General features: G+C 38.9%; 3 protein-coding genes across 6 annotated transcripts; all 3 read left to right on the top strand.

Annotated features, from left to right (window-relative positions):
• Positions 1-1403: 1403 nt before the first annotated feature.
• On the top strand, positions 1404-7177 carry cers3b (ceramide synthase 3b). Of its 4 annotated transcripts, none has more exons than XM_059335310.1 (12): positions 1404-1587; positions 2054-2099; positions 3084-3257; positions 3444-3561; positions 4040-4158; positions 4246-4303; positions 4644-4694; positions 4790-4882; positions 5034-5162; positions 5910-6016; positions 6113-6266; positions 6393-7177. In XM_059335310.1, exons 3-12 carry the CDS (start codon positions 3085-3087, stop codon positions 6510-6512), a joined length of 1122 nt encoding a protein of 373 aa, XP_059191293.1. In that variant the 5' UTR covers positions 1404-1587; positions 2054-2099; position 3084; the 3' UTR covers positions 6513-7177. The 4 variants fall into 4 exon arrangements, with proteins under 4 accessions (XP_059191293.1, XP_059191294.1, XP_059191295.1 ...); XM_059335311.1 differs by having other exon boundaries at positions 3081-3257; XM_059335312.1 differs by lacking the exon at positions 1404-1587 and adding an exon at positions 1802-1861.
• cfap161 (cilia and flagella associated protein 161) lies at positions 7169-11249 on the top strand. Its single transcript, XM_059335314.1, has 8 exons — positions 7169-7349; positions 8487-8576; positions 8685-8902; positions 9002-9083; positions 9533-9568; positions 10115-10237; positions 10399-10472; positions 10960-11249. Exons 1-8 carry the CDS (start codon positions 7188-7190, stop codon positions 11141-11143), a joined length of 969 nt encoding a protein of 322 aa, XP_059191297.1. The 5' UTR covers positions 7169-7187; the 3' UTR covers positions 11144-11249.
• Positions 11250-11966: 717 nt separating this feature from the next.
• Positions 11967-21835, top strand: LOC131973314 (high affinity choline transporter 1-like). The gene is made up of 9 exons (XM_059335279.1): positions 11967-12367; positions 15030-15219; positions 15338-15451; positions 17206-17361; positions 17455-17603; positions 17812-17958; positions 18563-18716; positions 19092-19309; positions 19406-21835. The coding sequence occupies exons 2-9, from the start codon at positions 15036-15038 to the stop codon at positions 19919-19921; spliced, it is 1638 nt and encodes a 545-aa protein (XP_059191262.1). The 5' UTR covers positions 11967-12367; positions 15030-15035; the 3' UTR covers positions 19922-21835.
• The last annotated feature ends 494 nt before the right edge of the window (positions 21836-22329 follow it).

The raw sequence follows: 22329 nt of genomic DNA, 5'->3' as shown, positions 1-22329 counted from the left end.
AGAGACCATCCAGATCAACGGAACGTCATTTTTATCCTCTTAATCTTCATGGAGATGTTTTTACCACTCAGTGGTTTAGGGCTGACCCTGACAAGGGGAGTGCTGGACAATTCAGAGAAAGACTGCTCTAAAACTCTCCCTGCCATACCTGAAAACAATACCACTGGTACTCTTTCTATTCCTGATGTTTTTTAATTATCATTATTTTTGATTGTTTTTCTCTTGGTTTGTTTTCACGGCTCAATAGTTACTGCTCCTCTGTTATTCTCAGTCCCACATATGCAGCAGTGCTGCGTTGTAGACCAGAGGAAATATATTCAGCACAACTAGTATCAACATTTATGCTTGTAGATCTACTGCTTATTTATAGGCATTTTGATATTTAAAAAATGTAAAATTATAATAAAAGAAGGACATATTTTTGAAATCTGTTTTTTTCCTTTTCAATTGTTTTATGTTGATTTCAGTGTTCTTACCTTTGTAACTGACAGGAAAGATCAAAATAAGAAGCAGTACAGCAATTTCTTGCCGTTTATGGGAAGAAATTACCCATATTCAAATATGTCACAGCTGATGAATAGCCTCCTTACCTTTTGGTGATGGTAAGCTAAACAAAGCTGTTAATATGAGACTAACAACAACAACAGCATTCACAACATGTCACTAGTAAATCCTAAATGGGAGATGACAGTGTCAACACTGGTAGGCCTATTGTGTTGTCTCTGTTGCCCCCCTCTGGTATATGGTGAAACACAAAAAAATGATTGAAGGTTCCATTTAATATGGATGATCAGTGATGTGTTGCTTCAACTTCATGATGCTGTGAAACATGGATGGATTACTGGGATAACAGTGTTGTCTGGCATCCATCTGCAAAATATCACTTGAAGATACATATAGCAACCAGGAAGAGGCAAAATTACCCCAAAGAGACACAACTAACTACAAAGAGACACAAAATGACCTCAAAGAGATACCACATAACCAAAAAAGACAAGGCAAACTGCAAAAAACAAAAAACAGACATAGGAGAGGTTGAGGGACATTTTACATGTTTGTGCCCAGGGGCAGATTGTCTCACAATCCTGACATGCTCTTAAATCTTCTATTTTTAAAGTTGTTCTGCAAAAGTAATACTAGTATTATAAGTATAAAAAGAATACCATTTTTTTTAAACTGGAAGGGAAAACACACTTGATTTGTTTTGATGTGTTTGTTATTAACTGAGGCAGCTATCTATGCAGAGTGATGTTTCACTCTCTCTTTGTGTGTGTGAAAGTTCCTCTTTCTACTCTATCCACAACCTGCGCTGGCTCCTCCTTCCCTGCCCACCAATGAATGGGGCCATTGTGGGGGCTTCCCAGCATTCCAAGGGAATTCTTGCAGGTGAGGGTACGCAAACTATCACAGACTCGGACGACTGTTGCAGCTTTTCATATTAAAACTGAAAATATAAAATGATCCAAGGAAAAGTTATGAGTGTCCAGCGCTGAGCAAATCTTACCCTCAAGGACTTGCTGCAACTTCAAGGGTGTGATCACAAGAGCAGACAGAGTGGGAGGGAAGGATCCCATTGTTTTTATCCAGGTGAGCAACCACACGCATGCTCCAAATTCAACATGCTCACTGGAGCCTCACACACATCAGGTGCATCGTGCAGATTAGGGAAAGCATTAGCTCATAGTAAATATTTGCCTTCTTTTTTTCACTTTTTATGCTTTCTTTGAAGAATGGCTCCACAATAGCTAAGAGAGTGAACATATAGGATCTACAGAGGGCTCTTATCTGATATGGATAAGAGCTTTACATGAACTGTATGAGCAACAGACTGGCTTCAGGTCTCACAGTGGGCATACTGAAGGTGAGTTTGTGCAGACATGGGCATGTGCAAATAATATTGGATGTATTCTGTAAACATACAGCAAAGTACTGAGTCACTTTGTTTGCACGGAAATATTGATTTTTTTTTTTTTAAGTCAGTTTAAGTTTTGGACTTAATTTTTTTTACTGTATTTAACTTTGTCACACACTCTTTTTCTGTGTCCACATTCAGAGTCCCTTTCTTCTGTTGGTACTTGTCAAGACAAAACAGCCTGCAGGTACGTACACTCTTTTTCCCATGCTGAAATATTAACTAACATTGAGGTTCAGGGACACACTAATATGAGTGTACTGATGTGTAAATCAAGGCATCACAAAAATAATTATTAATAATTAATTATGACTTTGATTTGCATCGTTTTGTAACTGGTTAAAGCACATGTTTTTATCTACACACTGTTGTGGGCAGAGTCCACGAGAAAAGCACTTTACTTATCTCTAATCTCTCCTGCTTTGCATTGCTCTTCACCCTTCTTTATCTTCCTTGCCCTTTGATATCTATTGCACTTCTCCATCCACCAAATTAGTCACTTCCTTCATGGTTGCAAGTGCACTGAGAAGTTGTACTGTCAGAGACCAGTAGGCAGTAGTGGCAAATCATATTGGCCATCACTTAAAATTGGCACTATAGTGCATTTTGTACTGTGAATCCAGATGGTCCAGAGCCAGAGCTGCTTCAGCATACAATCCTGTATCCAGTTTATTTTTTTTAAAACTGGTCTGGCTGCCACAGAAGGAAGGAAAAATGTAATTTTAATGCGAAAGCAGAAGACTTAAGAAAAAAAGATTGCCATTTTTTCCGAATTACAAATAAAAAAAAAGGTTTTAAGTTAAAAAAAAAGAAGAAAAAACGATTTTTCTGAATTTTTATGGATAAAACCCCCCAAACTTCTGCTCTTGAGATAATTATCCAATTAAATCAGAAAAACAAGAGCAGATTTTTTCCCATTATTTTATTCTCAATATTCTGAAATAATGAATTAATTGATTTCTCAATCATTCCGAAAAACATTGCAAATTATTTGTTTTTCTCAGAATTTTTAGATAACTATTTCATTAATTCAGAAAACATGCCATTTAAAAAAAATCAAATTAAGGCATTGTACTTCTGTATTTAATAAAAATCATTATGGAACAAAATGTTTTGCATCATGGTTGTGAAAATGTTTATTGTAATGTGTGTATTCTGTGTTTCCCAGCAGCATGTTGCAGACAGTCAATGAGTGGCTTTGGTGGGAGCGTCTGTGGCTGCCAGGAAACGTCTCATGGTCTGATCTGGAGGACAGTGAAGGTCGGTTCTACGCTAAAGCCTCTCAACTTTACGCTGCTCTGCCCTGTGCCCTCTGCATGCTCCTCGTCAGATATCTGTTTGAGAGGTGAGACTATGCAATCATCTGGTTTCAGAATACTGGGATTATGTTGCACAAGTTGTGTGGAGCAATGTTGTCTGTGAAACTCCAAAGGCCACTCCTGTTCAGAGAGCTGTGCTTTGCCAGATTGAGTGTTACAGAGTACAATACACTGACACACATTTACTGTAATGTTGCATTTGTCTGTTGCAGGTACTTTGCCACACCGCTGGCTAATGTCTGGGAAATCAGGGACACTATACGCCTCAGAGCAGAAACAAACCCCTTACTAGAAAACTACTTCTGCAGCCAAACACGGGCTCCATCACAGGTATGTTAAATGGGGAATTTTTAATGAAAGACAAAGGTGGTTTGTTGTTCACATACAGCAAAGCCTGCCCTCCTTATAAAGCAACAGAAAGAGTTTCTTAAGGCCCTCTGGTCACTGATGGCCCGTCTATTGGACATGAGACAGTTACAATATAAAACATTTTCTCTATAAAAAAAATTGGTTAAAAAAAAAACACAGATCCTACTTCTGTATTTGCGTGCTTAAATTGATATTTACAATATATAAGTTAGTGCCTTGTGAAGTGGCAATATGTTACAATAGGGGACCCTGCACCAACCAACACAGTCATACATATAGTGTAAGTATTTAAGTATATTATGTGGTAACAGGAATTAAGTTGCTCAATTGGTGCAGACAAACATTGTTCATCAGAGAGTAAAACTTTTTGCTGATGTATAACTTTAGAGAGTGCCTCCCAGGGTTGAAAGAGTGTAACAGTTTTTCCTTTGTGTCTCAGGCTGATGTGAGGTCTCTGTGTAAGAAGACCAGTTGGTCAGATAGAAGAGTTCAAGTCTGGTTCAAGAGGAGGAGGAACCAGGAACGTCCAGGGCTTCGCAAGAGGTTCTGCGAGGCCAGGTGTGTGTGTTTGTGTGTGATTACACACTGACTTGAGAACGAGAGTGTATGTAAATATGTGACATCGTTGTTCTTGTCTGTCAACAGTTGGAGATGTGTGTTTTATTTTTTTGCATTTGTCTGCGGAGTCCTAGCTCTCTATGATGTAAGTAGCCTTGGCTTGTTGGCATGTTTATCACTATTTCAATTATAGGATTTGTCTCATGTGTCAGTCAGTTTTTCTCTATTGTAGAAAATTGTTTGCTTTACTGCTGTGGACATTTCATTTTTTGTCTTTTTCTTTTTCTGTTTCACTCTAATATGCAATATGTGAACCTCGTTGTCTCCCTTCCTATCTCATGTCTCTCTGTGCTTCAGGGTTTTTCTCACACTCTGGCAGTTGACATGGCAGACAAACATGCATGAGCTCGTTTGGCCAACATTTACAAAGGCTATTCTACAACCCTGCTCACACTCCTCTCCCCCTCTGTTTTTGTTGGCTGTAGAAACCTTGGCTTTATAATCTAAAGGAGGTTTGGGCAGGCTTTCCTAAACAGGTAAATATTTATGCCAAGTCTATCAGGATGGCTTTTGCATATTACAGTATGCAGTATAATAAACATCTATATGTGTATGCCATGTGTCACTGCAGTCCATGCTGCCATCTCAGTACTATTATTACCTCTTGGAAATGGGCTTCTACCTTTCTCTGCTCCTCAGCCTCGCATTTGATGTGAAACGGAAGGTGAGTGTGCTGGTATATTAAATCAAAGTGAAGTACTGCACTTTAAAACGAAACCTGTATTTCTCTTTTATGTCATATAGATGCAATAAATTAGGGGCGTCTGTCTATGTATGTCATATGCAAACGCCTGCATCCATGTGTGTGTGTGTAGGACTTCAAAGAGCAGATTGTTCATCATATAGCCACACTAACTCTACTGAGTTTCTCCTGGATTTCAAACTACATCCGTATTGGAACCCTTGTGATGGCAGTTCATGACTCTGCTGACATACTGCTAGAGGTCAGTGCATGTGCAATCTAATCTATGTGATATTGATTGTCATACTATGGGCTGGTACACAAGGAGATATCTGTGATTTTGCATTATCACATGTTTACATCTTTAAAGAAAACCATGACAATTTCCTTCTTAGGGCATACATGTGGATTGGTATTTGTGTCAGTAGTTTGATGCAAAACCTGCACTTCAGATGTCTGATTGATTGCTAAAACTGCTGTAGGCAGGATTCAAACAGGTCTGATGGCCTAGCTGTACTACCATTCCATGCTGCACGAACACTGAGGTGACTTGAACAGCAGTAAAGATGTTCTTTTGTCATGCTATCTGCTCAAATATAAAATAAATCCTGCTCGAATTTATAGCTAGCAAATGGGATAACAACTGGGAGGACTAAATGGGAGGAAGAGGTTGATTTTAATGTGCACTGCTTAAATTTAAATAGAAAATATCAATGCACTGTCACTATTAACATTCATAGAAGCAATAATATGGGACATTAAAATAACATATCAACCCCACTTGACTGCAGTTTTTGCAAAAATTAAACGCAATTCATTTGTACAGGTATATTATATTGGGTCAACCTCCTGTATGTGAAAACATGCCCCTGTTATAAGAGGAATTATTACATGATTCAAACTAAATATTAATAGCAAACATACCTGCAGCAACTTTATGACAGTCTATAAACCATTCCTTTCAAACGACAAAGTGTACAGTGTTCTTTTCCTGTCTTTTATCCCACAGGGTGCAAAGGTATTCAACTATGCTAAGTGGCACCAGACTGCTAATGCAACATTTGTGGTGTTTACAGTTTTCTTCACGCTGACAAGGCTCGTCATTTTTCCTTTCTGGTAAGTGTGTAAAATGGACGGATGCAGCATGATGCATGGTGGTAATCTTGGAATAAAGTGATTAAAAAATAGCACATGTGTACATATCTTCAACAGGATAATCCACTGTACATGGGTATACCCAGTGGAGGTGTTTGCTCCCTTCTTTGGCTACTACTTCTTCAATGTGATGTTATTGGTTCTTCAGATACTTCACCTCTACTGGGCCGTTCTCATATCACGAATGGTTTACAAGTTAATCTTCACCAAGGTGTGTTTAATGGTTTTTCTACATGAAGAAAGGAAAAGTATGAAAACTATGCGCATTCTTCTGTAAGTTTTGAGTCTTTGGGTCCTCATTTCATTTTTACATATGTGGCTCATCTTCATGCTGCAGTTGGAAGGTGACGACCGGAGCGATGAAGAGGAGGATGACAGTGACTCACCGAAGGACAGAGACCACAAATTGAGTCACAGAAATGGCTCTGGAGCAAGAGGCAGAGCCAATGGCCACTAACACATGCAGAGAGACAGAAACAGAGAAAAAGGAAAATGGACATCTGACACATGGACACACTGGATTTCAGCTCATAGCATCTAATTATCTATGTTAAAAGAGCAAATACACTTGATCAGAGAATATTATTTCTGAAGGACCTGTGATGGATTATAGGCTGCATAAACTGATTTGAAGTGGTGTGGTTTCTGCACTGAATTTAAAACCTTCAACAACATATCTTATTCTACTTCTAATTAAAATAGAGGAACACTCCTTAAATGTTGTTATTACATGTAGTTTAGAATAATTATGATGATGATGATATGTGTGGGCATAGGCCTATTCATATCTATATGTGTGGTATGCTTCTACAGTATGTGTGTTTGGTGGGGCACATCAGTGCAAAGCTAAATCAGAATCAGAGAAAATACAGACATTAAGAAATACAGACCAAAAGAATATCATTGCACAATAACGCAGGTGACAGTTGAAAATAAATTATAATGAAGGTGTGAGCACGACTGCGGTTTACTGTATTTGTGTGTGGGGTTTTTTAAACTATATTTTTCAGTACTTCTTCATGAGATCGTCCAGGCTTTGGCAGTACCAGCACGCCCTCTCGCGACAATCAGCGAGAACTGACAGAAGACGACTCCGTCACCATCAGTTACCATAGAAACCAAAACACAAATCATGATTAAGCTTCATTTAGACGCAAACGCCAAAAGTAGGTTAAGGTATTCAATTGTAAGTACACAAATAGATGCCAGTAGTATTACTAGAATGGCTCATGAGAAAACCTACCGGACAAATGTGAGAATCGGAAACTGGAATGAGGACCTGTGCTTAGAAGAGGTTTGTTTCAAAATAAAGCTCTCAACTTTTAGCTAGCATAGCGACTAAAAGCGGAAGGACACATAACAGCTAGCGTGAAATCATTCATTTTAGCAACCGAAATGTAAGCACAAGTTTACAAGTGACGTTGTTTGGATACCTAACGCTCAGTGTACCAAACTCTGGTAACGTTGAGCTTCGCAGCCTGAGCAGCGCTGTTCAAAAGCAGGGGAAGTTAGCATACTGGCTTTTAAGGTTGTCATTTGTTATATCAGAGATGGGCAACTGGAGGCCCGGGGACCGCATATGGCCGCACTCTCAATTGAAGTCGCCCTCTGTACAAGGACATGCATTTGAGCATGAAATCTTAAAATTGCTGTGTAAAAATGCACAAAATTACTTCTCGCAATTAATGTTGGTCTGCTGTTCTTGCACTGAAAAAAAAAAGAAATCACAGTAAGTGGTTATTTTTTATTTGCTTCAAATCTTTTATATTCCTATTTCTACTGTTATACATGCATTTGAGCATGAAATATGTTAAGTTACTGCACTGTTAACAAATTTAAAATTGCATTTTCATCATATCTGGTTAAGTGCACGGTCCTATATGTGGCCCTGTGGTAGTGTCGATGAAAACTTGTGGCCCCCTCCAGCATTTAATTTGCCCATCCCTGAGTTATGTATAGTGGCAGCATACAAAACAAACAGTAGAAAGAGGGATTCTAAGGCTGCATAATAATTTAAAAATGAATTGTTTGGCACCTAACGTTACATTAGAGTTTGTGAGGAGTAAAGGGTTGGCCACATATAACAAGAACAAACATTGTATGCAGAGCCAAGTGAAATGTGGTTTGTATTGATGAATTTCAATTTGACATTTACTGCTAATAAAGGGGTTCAGAACAGAGCAAGAACGATGACTGACCTAAATAACCCAATGATACAATGATAATGCTAATATAGCTTTAAAGATAGATAAAGATTTCCCATTTTATGCTTTAACATTAACATATTCTGTATATCCAATAAAAGCTATATTCTGCATTGGCTTCTGACTCTTCATTGAAGATATATGATGCTTTTATAGAGCCTATCCAGCTGTGGTGTGGTTGTGGGGGACATATTAAGAATAACATTGTATTGTTGATGTTTTCCCAGGATGCAAAGAAAGAGTATCTGGAGAAAAAAGCCAGGGGTGAGCTTGCTGCCCAGAAAGTAGACTTCCTCAAACAAAACATTTTGAGACCGGTAAAAAGAGTTTAAGCTCATTAAAAACTCCATTAATAACAACAATATTATCCCAGTGATGATTGGGATTGCTGTGTGAATGATGATGGTGTTTGTTTTTGTGCGTAGGTAAATCTCACTGTGATAAATGATGGAAGACTGCACTTTGGGGATGTTGTTATGTTGGTGAACATGGGAGGAGAAAATAGGGAGTGCAGTGCAGTGAGCATCAACACAGACATTAACAGTTTGACGAAGATTCCTTCGCCTGGCATTCAAGCCCCATGTGCTGTCAGTGCAGGAAGAGGTATTCAGGCTTGTGCACGCACAGCCTTCATCATTACCAGGTACACAAACAACACACTTAACTCATCAACATATATCTCAACACACATGACAAGACTCCCGAGATGTTAACATGGATTTCTGCTTGTTTGACTTCATAGTGTTGATGGCAGTCCTGAAGGGTCAATTCTGCATTTTGAGCAAAGTTTTGCTCTGAAAACGACAAGTGGCTTTGCCAGTGGAGTAAGTGAACTAACATACATGCACACTAACACACATGTGGTATATAAATGAAGTACTTTACACAAAAACTGGTGCCTATGTAAAGGAGAACCCTATTGATTTTACACATGGAGTTCAGTATATGTCACGAGGAGTAGTATGCAGCCAGTGAAAACATTTGTGTAACATCCTCTGTGTCCCTGTGGGAAGCTTTTCAAAGTTTAAGAAAATAGCCCTGGACACTTTTTTTTAGGGATCAAGGTTATCTCTTTTGGGCTTGAAGGCTATGTTGTAATGATCTCCTTTATTGAACGGATGTTCTCTTTTACATTCAGTTTAACGTAGCAAGCCAGCATGATTCTGTTACATAATAATGCAAATGAGGTCCACTTTACATTGTGCCTAAACACACAAAAATAATCTTTAGTGTGTCACTTTGTGTTTTTACATATTTACCTTTCTTTCATCAGCTTTACTTGACGAGTGACCTGAAAAGTTTTCAAAAGGTAAATCAAGTTTTAACTTAAAATTATTATGGAATTGTATTATTGTATTGTATTATTGTAATGCAATTGTTCCCTTTCCTTTGTTAAATTTCAGATCTCCACAATAAAAAAACCCATTTCAGATATTCATAATTTATTTTTGGATATCCAAATACATTTTGACTTGGTAAATGTCTTTATGGATATCCAGTGAAAAATGCAATTTAATTTTTCAATTTAATCTACAATTACAATTAGGACTTGAAACAATGCCATTGCAGGTATCCACAAATGTAATGTGGAAATCTCAAACTTTTATTCTAACTAGTCATGAATGAATTGTAGATATCAGTTACAAAGTTGCCATAGACATGAATGACTGATCACAATGTAATTAAGAGTAAGACTGATTGATGTCGATATCTGTAGTGTTTATTCCATATATTCAAATTTAGCTAATAAATGTGAAAATGGCTTGCCACACAATGCAGCACTTATGTTTGTCCTTTTCACTGTATTTTTTTTTTTACTAATGTCAGTCTCATATTATTGTTACTTCATTTAAAGTGTGCAAAAAAATCCCGGCTGCAAGAAGTTAACTTGGAGAACAGCAGTTCCTTTCTGTCATGGTGGAAGATAACTCACTTTGACCCCCAGGAGAGGCTTGAATTTGAGGGCCAGCCTGTTCCTGTAAGTTTTTACTGCCTATGGATGGTTAACTATTATGCCTTTTTCAGTATCTTTAGCATCTTTTGTTAAATTTATAACCAGAACTGTGACATTCTTCACTGCTGTTGTGCTGACTATGTCCATGCAATCATTACCTTTTTTTCCTTTCGTTTTTTTTAAAGGCTAATGTGAGCGTGCTGATTATACACTGCAAGACAAACCAGGCTCTTGCTGTTCTGGGTGATCACATCCTTTGGTATATTCCATTTTTCTTTTAATAGTAACCACGATCCATATATTGCTGTGCTAAATAAAATCTGAGACCTTGGAGGTCCACTGAAATGAATGAAGAATTGGCATAAACAAAAGCCAAATATGTGATATACAAAAAGAGAGGAAGAAAACTGCAGTATGGATGAAAATCTGCTAATAATACGTATGAGTGGACAGCCTGATAAGGCTTTTGTTTTTACAGTGACAAAAAACTGCTTCTATTTCATTGAGTTGTAGCTTTAGACAAATTGGCTTTCTTAACCCAAACAAACAATCTGATATATGGTAATGAAAATAATCCATGTTCTGTTGAAACGGTGCATAAATACACCTGTACATGTGTCACATGTGTTGACATGGCCAAGTTGCAGTCAGCTCTTCACAGCCACTCAAAAGATGGCTGCAAAAAGTCATGTTACACTGCCTGCATGCCTGCTGTCATTCTATAGGTAACAGTTGTGTCCCTGCAGGACCACATACGGCAAAGAGTATGAGATGACGGCTCACACCTTCCTGGACTCACACAAAGCCGAGCAGGATAACAACCACTGGACAGTGTGCACCGCTGATCCTTCAGGGAACGGGCTCGTACTTCTCAACCACTCACAGTCAGTGACCAACAAGGAGCTCACACAGGCCAACCCTGACATGTAAATCTATCAGACACAGACACAGTTCACTCATGCTTTTACAAATAGGGCAGGCAGATGGATCATCATTATCAAAACCTAAAAAAGAATGTTTAAATAAAAGTTGTGTTTTTTTCTTCAGTTTGGGTTACTGATTCTTTCTTTTGTACAAAGAGATTCCAGGATGGTCTCCAACCAGGGCGTTAAGGTTACACGATACACATTAGCCAGCCAAGCCACCAGGAGGCTTTGTAGAAAGAAGCATTTGATATGTTTCCCCAAACAACACTTGCATTGTTTTAGTTGGGCAATAGTATCAGAAACTAACTGTGATGTTGGACAGTTGAGTGATGGTGGGCCGATTTCCCACGCATTTAGAGTTTCCCCTGAAACAAATTAAAGAGATATTTACATGGTAAGGCAATGGAGTATGGGCTCTATCATGAACTTTGAACTTTTTAATGTATCTAAAACATTCTTAAAAGGGTGAAAGGGACTTATTCTATTTTTTACAATACGTAATGCTTTTTACAATACGTATAACACATACACATTTCTATGGTTTGATCACATAAAAGTAATAAAAGGTAACACATTGCACATCACCACAAAACACATTTAATGCTTCATGCTTGTGGTCCCATGATGACCTTAGTCACATAACTGTGGAGCAGGTTTATGATGTATGCTTTATACTGTGCAGGTCGTGTCACATTTCGTCACATTTCTGTATCCTTGTAAACACTAGAGTTTAAATAGAACAAGAAACTGCATTTCCACGTGCTGGTCAAGACCACGTGTGTGGACATAATAAAATGATAAAACCAGTGTGGACATCCTGATACCTGCGCCGCACCATAGATAACACTGTCATTTTTTATGGGCTCTCATCCAGGCTGCGTTCAAGTAAGAACGATGGTCTTCAGCTATTCTGAACCAGACGTTTAGTCCGTGCGCAACGTTTTGTTTCGAAAAAAAGATTATGTGACCTTTACACTTTGGATTTGGCTGTCATGTGAAAACCTTTTAAAGGGGACACCGTAGCAATTGACAACCGTTTGAGACAGCACTTCCAACCCAACGTCACTGTGGTTTCTACGTTTTGTCAGCGCTGAACGCGACCCTGCAGGTGTCACATTTCAGAGGGGGACAAAAAGAAGTGGCCAGCCGTGCTTTAACAATACCGTCCCTCTCACTCCAGGCAGCAGATGCGCCGAAGAAAGGACACCGGACGCGGCTCTACACAAAGGTAATGTGCGTTGTGTTAGCCACCTCATGGGAAGACGATTTGAAATAATCATTTTGTGTATGTAGGTTAATAAAAAAAAACACCGTCATTTTATCATTAAAATAGAACTGATTCATTCAATTAATCTGGGCACGGTTGTGTTAATATTTGACCGTTTTTTCTTTCTCACTACGATTTATTTTATGCGGTTGCAATTATCTGTCTAGCCTAGCTTAATATGGATGACTACCGGGGGGTCAAGCAAGAAACCTGACGTTATTTATGATATTTGTTTTATTATAAGATCTTGGGTTGTCGTAGTCACACGCATTTTTTTGATAATGTCTGTTAGTTTCTATAAGCGCGTATTGAACCTGCTCTCAAATGATAAAACCAATATACCATTCATCGATAGCAATAGATGAGAAACTAACGCGTAGCTAATGACCTATTCTGAAGAAATATACGTCTGCGCTGTGTCTGGCCTGTCCTCTAATCTGTAATGTAATGTTAAAACGTTATGTGAGACGGACACGATTTAACATTAACACATTAACGTAAACGTTAAACATTATGTAAAATGCCCATGTATGGTGGTTCTCATACATCCAGATGATGGAGATTTTTATCACGGGGCACTTACTCAAGGTCTGTAAATGCTAGGTTGACACTAAAACGTATTTAAAATGTCCATTTGTCGGCTATAGAGGGATTTTAACGTTAGCATTCAAAACGCCGTGTTCCAAGAGAAGAACATTATTTTAGGATAGTTATGCCCTTCACTGTCCCTGTGTTTTAAGGGGAACTGCACTGGAATACAGTTCAGAGAAATACTGCTCTTCTTTTTCTTTTACTGCACTACTTTTATTTTACAGCTATAGTTACATTGTACGTGACTAACAGATGATGCAGACATAATTGGTTTATGAAATACAATGTATCGCTGTAGATGAAGCCATCTTCAAGGAGGTAAAACAGCTCCACCTCTGCTGCTAAACTATAATTACAACAGTAATAATCCACTGTTATAACACTCTGAAACGTACAATTCTGCCCGCACAATGAGTAATATTGTTGAAGATATGTTAGTACTGCTTCAGTAGGCCTAAATTAATGCAGGATTTATATTAGGGTATTTTACATTGTGGTATTGCTATTTTACTTAAGTAAAGAACCTGATTAATTGTAAAAGTGCTAATTCAACCCACTGCTGTGAAAACACCCTCATTTATGACTGAAAGTAAGAAATTTAGACTAATGAATGATTAATTATTAGATTTATTGAGGAAGATGGGTTTTGATTTTGAACTACAGACACGCACTGATACGTATGATAAGCCGATTTCACAGTGACCAACCATTAAACCATAAAGGAATAACTATAAGTGCTTTGTTTATTCTCACCAGGTCATCCTGACACAGCAATGGGGGAATACATCTGTAATACATTGACTAAAGCATAGAATACAACACTAACTAATTATACTACTGTTTAACAGTGGGGGGTACAATGTGAGTGAAAGAACCAATTATTTTTGTTTTCCATAGTTAACTGCTCAGCTATATGTTCTGCTATTTTTATTTAACTGGAGTGGTTCTTGAAAAATGAAAATTTCAGAAAACTGCCAAGTAATTTACAAGACTGTTGAACTTTAACTTAGAGTAAAGCATTTCAAGTAAGTCTGTTTCCCAGAATAAAGGTATGCATACTGTTTCAGAGCCCTGTGTGCTAGGAAAACAATTCTGGTGGAGAAATACTGGATCCTGATGGAAAAATACTGGAGTAGGTTCCCAGGAAAATTACAGAGGACATGATGCAAGTGACCTCAGTTGAAGTTTAGCCCTGGCAATGTCCTTATTGTCTCTATATTACCACTTTATACCTCCCTCTAATCAGCTATTTGTTTGCTGTTGGTCTCAGTCAAAACAGCAAAAGTTACCTATTGGGTTAGTCAAAGGCAGATGCTTCAACGTCACATTCTCTGCTCTGACGTCTTTCTAGATTATTATTACAATACATCACAGCAGAGAATGTGTGCGCCCCACACCCCCTTATGAGCCCTTTTGAGGTTTTGCAGCCTTTTTGTGGTTGGTTCAGTCAGGATTCCTGCCAGAAACTCATTCAGGTAATGAAAAGCTCTGTATCAGTCTGAGACAGCATCCAGGGGTCACAATACTCTTGCATAAGACTTGTCATACTAAACCTGCCCAGTAATGATGGGTTTGCGCACTTGCTTGTGTAAGTAGTTTAAAATGTAGTTTAGTTCGCTGACATTTGTTTGGCCTACTACAGGAGGCTTGTTAGTGATTATACTGTATACAGGATGAGTGGGGGAGTCCATTAATGTGCCTAGTCTCAGCCTGTCAAGATCAAGTTGGACTTAACTGGCCGGAAAGTGTGTAGTCAAAAGTCACTAGGACACTAGATAGATAGATAGATAGATAGATAGATAGATAGATAGATAGATAGATAGATAGATAGATAGACAGACAGACAGACAGATAGATAGATAGATAGATTGATAGACAGACCGACAGACAGACAGACAGACAGACAGACAGACAGATATATACTAAACTATTGATTAAATAATGGCAATGCATAATAGCAGCACTTCAGTGTACTTATTGTTTTTTTATATTTTATGTCAGTTTAATAATTTACTGTGTATTGTGTATCCAGACAATCATGGCAGTGAATGTTCCTGGACTGGTGGCCGTGTTGGTTTTTTATGTTGTCATCTTGGCAATTGGGATCTGGGCAGCTCGGAAATCCAAGAAAGTGGAGAAGACATGTGCCGGCACAAAGAGCGAAGTTACCATTGTCGGTGGACGCAACATCAATGTCCTGGTCGGGGTTTTCACAATGACAGGTAGAACTTGTCATTTAGTAGTATTTGATGTACTTATTGTGTGTGTTTTATGCTCCTTTCACAAGGCTTTTGCTATATTTTTCACTTCACTATCTGCTTTGCTCTGCTTTGCTTTTAGCAACATGGGTTGGTGGAGGTTACATTATGGGAACTGCTGAGGCTGTTTATTCTCCCTCTCAAGGTCTCATCTGGGCTATGGGGCCTCCTGCATATCTTATCAATTTTCTTTTGGGTAAGTAGCTGAAGGAAATGAAGCTTCTGTATTATCACACACAGACAAGGACAAAATGAAGCCTCGTATTATATATAACAAAGGACTATTGTATCAAACATTATCTGACATTTTAAGAAGGTTTCCTCCTTGTCTTGGGTAAGTAGTAACACCCTGTGGTTGTAGTTTCAGCATCACAGGATGTGCTACTTGATGTGTACTTTTGATTGTACATGCGTGTTTGTGTGTATTACCATTCTTTTTGCAGATAGTCTACAACAGTAGTTTAGTCAAAGGGGACCAAGAGACCAAGAGTCATGCAGAAAGATGAATGTGATTTGCACATAGCTGATAAGGATTCAAAGCTGGCTGCATTGATGTGTTGGAGGGCCGAGGTGCAACATACTGAAATAAACTTGTGCACAGGCTGAAATGAGACTGAAAGTACAGATTCTTTGCAGACTCAATGCCCGTGCATATAACAAAGGCTGCATTCAGAATTGAGTTATAAATACATGTGTAGGCTACTGTCACATCTGCACACAGTGCGTATCAGACCATCTGAGGTCTGAGACACCACTCACAAAGAAAGGGTCACGTTTTTTACAGACATACAGCCATCGTCTCAAGAGAAGCAAAGTATTCCATCCTCTGATACTATTTACATACTTATCATTGTTTAGTGTTATTGTGGGCTTCAACCTACCCCAGCATGCATAGGGCTACATGCAGGGTAAACCCAAAGATACTTGACCCAGGCAATGCAGTTAAAGATGGAGTAGATGTCTGCCAAGCATTTAAGTGATAATCCATTACAATTCTTTCATTGCTTGTGAAAAAAATGTTGCTGTTGCAGAGTTTTCTTTGTCAGCCAACATGGCTAATGAATATTTCACAAACGTAATGTATCAAAGCATTCCTTTGTGAAATAACTTGCCTTATATTGTCAATATTAGCAACGTTAGAAGGGAAATGCTACGTTGCATGAGGTTAACGCAGAAACTATAAAGCAACAGATACTATAACTCAATAAATTGCAGGCACACAGTTTGATTTCAAACAAGGGAAGGTAGCACATTGTACTTTAAGATACTCATATGGTGCTAACAGCCCAAATGCACACGGCCAGCAGATCATATTATGCAACAGCATTATTTTTACCATCAAGGCTCTGTCATACATCCTACAGCAGATTTCTGGTCTATCTGGGCCTACAGGCAGACATTCACACGTACATATTCACACCAACAGACAATTTAAAAATGTTCCACTTCATCTAACCTGCTTGTTCATGGACTGTGGGAGGAATCCCCCAACCCTCAAACAAAAGAAGGATTTGTATGCAGGCATTTTCCATCCAGTCAGATCCAAACCCACGACTTTCTTGCTGTGAGGTGACACAGCGACGAACAACTGAGCCAGTGTGTTGGCCATATAGGCTTTTTAGGAGAAGGATTTGAAGACATCTTAGTCCCTACCTAATCATTTTTAAATATTTTATTTGCAGGCAACTTTAAACCACAGCTGCAACGGAAGAGTTTCCAAAAAGTCCCAAACCCAAAAATATTCACATTTGCACTGAAACGGATGGATTTTTCTATTCTAAATTTAGGACTGAAATTATTTTGTTTCCTTTTTCCTCCATTGTTTCAATTCAAATGACTAATTTAGTAATAATTTCAGCCCTACCTTAATTTAGCATATTTTTAATGACAAAAAGTTGTGATTTTTCTCTGTAACAGTCTATTTTGTTTGTACACTCTCTGTTTTTTAAGGAGGATTGTTTTTTGCGAAACCTATGAGGTCAAAGCGCTACGTGACCATGCTGGACCCGTTTCAGCATCGCTATGGTAACATGTTCACTGCAACCCTACTGCTTCCTGCTTTGGTCAGTGATATTTTGTGGGTTGCCTGCATCCTCGCTGCTCTGGGTGAGTAACACTTTTTTGCTAACTTTTGCTATGATTCTTTCATAATCCATCACATTACATGTTCTCTGATTTAATGTTCTGTGTTATTCGCAGGAGGAACGATGAGCATAATTCTTGGGCTGTCGTCTGCCCTCTCCATCATTATCTCGGCAGCTGTCTCCATCACCTACACTTTTTTAGGGGGTCTTTACTCTGTGGCATATACTGACATCATCCAGCTTTGCTTCATCTTTGTCAGCCTGGTAAGAGACAGAAATACAGAAGGATTGCAATAGGGTAGTGAGTGACATGAGTGAATGAGAAGAGAGGGATGAGGATGGAGGGAAGGCAACAGAAATAATGGGACTTAAATTAGCCAGATAAATTCGTAATAAAATATGTTTATACGTGTAATTCAATAGATAACTTGTCCTTGTTTTACTATAACAGCTGTTTTGTTTTTGGTTTCAGTGGCTCTGTATTCCTTTTTTGATACTCAGTCCTGCAGTAGCTGAAATCTCACATACAGTTCACCTCAACCAAACAATTGGAAACTCATGGATCGGAGAGTTGAAGCTGGCAGATGCAGGAAAATGGTCGGATGAGATGCTGTTGTTGGTTAGATTTTTTTATTTTATTTTGTGTCGATGTGTGTGTGTCGTGGAGTTAGGGGATCAAATACCAGATACTTAACTGTATCACTGCACACACGTAACCGCAGAATACAGTGTATCTGTAGTGCAGGCTTCACAAACATTCTGGAAAACCTCTAATTCATCATTAGAGGTTTTAAGTTTTGGAGGAAAAATTCTCAACTACATTTACAAAAAATATCTCAGAAAATAAGTGTTTGCTGATATTTATGTTTTGTATTAATACATTAATGCTGGCAGCTTAAAGAAACCCCAAAATTAAAATGACATATTTTTCCTTTTACCTATATCAATCTAGATTGTTTTAGTGTGTGTTGCTAGTAGATATGTCTGCCCTCTTTCAAATATATTAGTTATATGGCACTTTACCACAAATTAACAATCTACGTCAATAAAAAAACACTACAGGTAAAAGGGAAAATGTTTTTTAATTTGGGATGGGCTAATACACCAGTGTCTGTGTTTTAGTTCAGTCACAAATGTGGGGCAGCTGTCTATCTAACTGCATGAGTTTCCAAGTCGTTCATTGACAAAGCTTGTGTTTTTGTGCATGTTTACGTGTGTTCCAGGCTTTAGGTGGACTGGCTTATCAAGCTCTGTACCAGAGGATCCTCTCTGCAGCCTCCTCAGCTCAGGCTCAGGTCACCTGCTTTGCTGCTGCTGGGACAGTTTTTATTATGGGAATCCCTTCAGTTGTGATTGGAGCAGTAGCTGCCTCTGCAGGTACACATAAATGTAAACATTCAGCTGTGCATGTACAGTAAACACCAATCATTAATATATATTTCCTATCAGACAACATGTTCTAACATTCAGGTCCCTACTACCATGGTAAATAGCATCGGATGATATAATCTTGGTTGCACTTGTATGCGTGTGTGGAAAAACTCCTGGTTATGGCTAGCATGACATATTAATTATGGTGGGACATTAGCCTGCTCTAAAATATTATGCTTCCTTCTTCCCAGTGCTTTGTTTGATGCCATCATCATAATCTTAAAAGCTTCTTCCCCTCCCATTATTCTTTTCCTCTGGACCCTGACTATCTCTTTCTCTACCTCTATGTCTACCCTCTCTCTTCCTCTCCTTTTCTCTAAGACTGGAACCAGACAGCGTATGGTCTGCCCCCTCCTTTTGAGCGAGGGGAGGCAGGGAAGATTCTGCCATTGGCCCTGCACTACCTCACACCCACCTGGTTGTCAGTGTTAGGCATTGGTTCTGTGGCGGCAGCAGTTATGTCCTCCATGGACTCTGTGCTGCTGTCCTCAGCATCCATGTTTACACAAAACATATACAAGGCGACTTTCAGGAAGCAGGTGTGTGTGTGTGTGTGAGTGTGTATGTGTGTGTTTGGTTCAGCAGTGAGCAAAGTCACTCAGTTTTTATTGTCCCTTTCCTCTCTGTTCTTGCAGGCCTCGGAGCGGGAGCTGCAGGGGGTGATCCGGGCTAGCGTGCTGCTGGTGGGACTGGCAGGAACAGGCCTGGCCTTTGGTGATGACAGCGTGTTTGCCCTCTGGATGGTAAGCGGGGACCTTCTCTACTGCGTGGTCTTCCCGCAGCTCATCTGCGTGCTGCACTTAAGCAGTGCTAATAGCTACGGGGCCATCACCGGCTATGTAGTAGGACTGCTGCTGCGTGGGCTGAGCGGGGAGCCGCTGCTTGGGATTCCTCCTGTCATCCTGTACCCCGGCTGGAGGGAGGTGGATGGAGTTATCACACAGTACTTTCCCTTCAGGACTGTTGCCATGCTTTCCTCCGTGATATGTATTATTTCAGTGTCCTGGCTGGTGAAGCTCGGCTTCTGTCACCAAAAAATTCCTCAATCCTGGGATTTACTGGGGGTGTTTGAAGAGAAAAAAGAGGCAGTTGGGGAGGAAGTTCCTGTTCCTCGAGAGGAAAAGAACAGTATCCTTAATACAAAATTCTAGGCTTAGCTTAAAGGGATAGTTCAGATTTTTGAAAATGGGGGGTGTGTGACATACTTATCCATAGCCAGTGTAGGGACGCCCCCAGTTTAAAGAAAGAGGCAGGAAGACATGCGCAGAAGCTAAGCAATGTACTGCTGTTGACAGGGGCAGCTAACCTGACGCAGCCAGATGGTTTGTTACATAGAACCATCTGAGAAGTCGTCATTGAAAACTGTTTGGAAAGGGGCAGACGTTTCTTCTTTTAATGACAAAAATACTCTTCAGTTCTGATATCACTGATGCTATTGCAGCACCTACGCCATCCTCTTTAGGAGCTGCCATTGTTTCAAACAGTCACCTTTCCGCTACAAACATGTAGCTGCCAGCAGTTCCTCACAGGATGCTGATTGGTTGGACTGCTGGTTGTGCGGACACAAGCACAAAATTTAAAGCCTTACAAGATGAATGATATATGATCCCATGCAAGGTAAGGGGGCAGCAGCAAAACAAATTTATGCCACCTAAATAAATAAAAAATATCAATTTTAGATGTACGTTATATTTGGAATAACTTCACCATATTACTTTGCCGTCAGGCAAAAATATTTAAGTTCATTGGTATTTGCAGTGGTTATATCATTACTGATACTGGTTTGTTTGTGTTATTGTGCGACTTTGATGAATCCGAACTAACCCTTTAAAACACCAAAGTCACACATAAACACAAACTTACTAAATGATCAAGACAGCGTTACACCAGCAACTCTGCAAGGTAAAATTACTGTTTTTGTCAAAGGCGTCTAGTGGCTTCGACGTGATAATTAACGCCCCCAGTTTCCCATCAAAAAAGGTTGTCTGATGGCAGGGTAAAGCCATGAAAATATATTCAAAATAAAGTGTACACTTAAAGTGATATCGATTTTTTTTAGTTGGTTGAAATATATTTTGCTGCTGCCCCATCTACAACTATACATTGCTTAGCTTCTGTGCCAGTACTCCTGCCTGCTTCTCTAAAATTGGTGCCAGGACTGCCATCTCCTTCACGCATTACACTGACTGTGGATAAGTACCTCATTTAACCACACCTTTAAAAAAATTCAAACAATCCCTTTAAAAAACAACCTCAGCCAAAGTATACGCAAACCTCTTTTTATGCAAATTTTTACCAACCTTCTTATCTGCACAGACTATTTACGCACACTCCTACATGTACTGTATATTTCACGTTTAATACTGTACTATATGCTTTATATGCACCAAACTCTGACCAGCAGTATGTGGAGAATGATTCAGGAAGACAGTTGATAGTGGCTGGGTGTCTCTTTTTACCAGAACAGGATTAAGGCCACATATGAAGACCTCAAGATTCTTATCTTAATGTCAGAAGTCAATTTTTTCCCACATCGTCCTAATAATCTTCAAAAAGAACCTCTTTTCCCAATTATTTACCACTTTAAACACAAACACTTTAGTAGTTTCTTAATCTAGAATCCTCAACTCAAATATTTTCATCAGTTTTATTACCTCTGACAAGGAGGTTGTATTTTCGGTTTAGTTTGTCTGTCTGTCTGTCAGTAGGATTAAGAAACAACGACCGGACCATTTTTCATGAAAATTGAAGGGACGGTGTACTATGGGCCAACGAACAACCCATAAAGTGTTAAAGCGTATTTGAATCATGGAGTTGATGCTTAAATTATTATTATTATTATTTCATGTGCCCTCGAGTGCCCTTCTAGTTTAATGTGTAATTGTTATTGTACTATCTAAGAAGGCGTTTTGCCTGATTTTCCATTTATTAAGCACAGAGGGGACAAAGCAGTGCTGCTGAAAATGCAATACTTGAGATGCTGAGATTGAGTATTTCTCAAACTTAAGTATCTAGCAGGATGTGCCTGCAGGTAAAAGTGTTTACCTTTTTTATGTTTTAAAAGGGATCATCATTGAAGGACCATCAAGATATAGAATTATAACTGCTATTTTTTAGATGTTTTGTGATTGCAAGTGTTCATAAAAAAAGAAACCTTATCTGTTATCTTTGCACCTGATGAGATGTGTGTCTTTTTTAATGGTTATTGTGTGAAAGAGAGAAGAGCACAAACACATGTTTATGTCCAGATGTTATATAAATTTCTACAGTACCACTTTTTAGTTTATTTTTTACATAGCCTTTAAATGACAATGCACCTTTTGTCATCTAGAACATTGAATTACACCACTCAAAATACTGGCCTTTGTTGTCTTTAAATTACTTTACAGATTTGACTTTATGTTGCAGTACTATTTGACATTTGCGCCAACCACGATAAAACTGCAATGTCACATTTGTAGCAGCAGATGGCGCCACATTAACACGGAAAAGATCAGACTGAATCTCAGGAGAAGGTGATCCCCAAAACTACAGTTTTACAAAGGAAAAAAAGGCAGTC

Source organism: Centropristis striata, chromosome 6 (genome assembly GCF_030273125.1).
Source record: "Centropristis striata isolate RG_2023a ecotype Rhode Island chromosome 6, C.striata_1.0, whole genome shotgun sequence".
NCBI classification, from domain to species: domain Eukaryota; kingdom Metazoa; phylum Chordata; class Actinopteri; order Perciformes; family Serranidae; genus Centropristis; species Centropristis striata.
The sequence above is the reverse complement of the archived record's forward strand: the minus strand, read 5'-3'. Positions and strand labels throughout refer to the sequence as shown.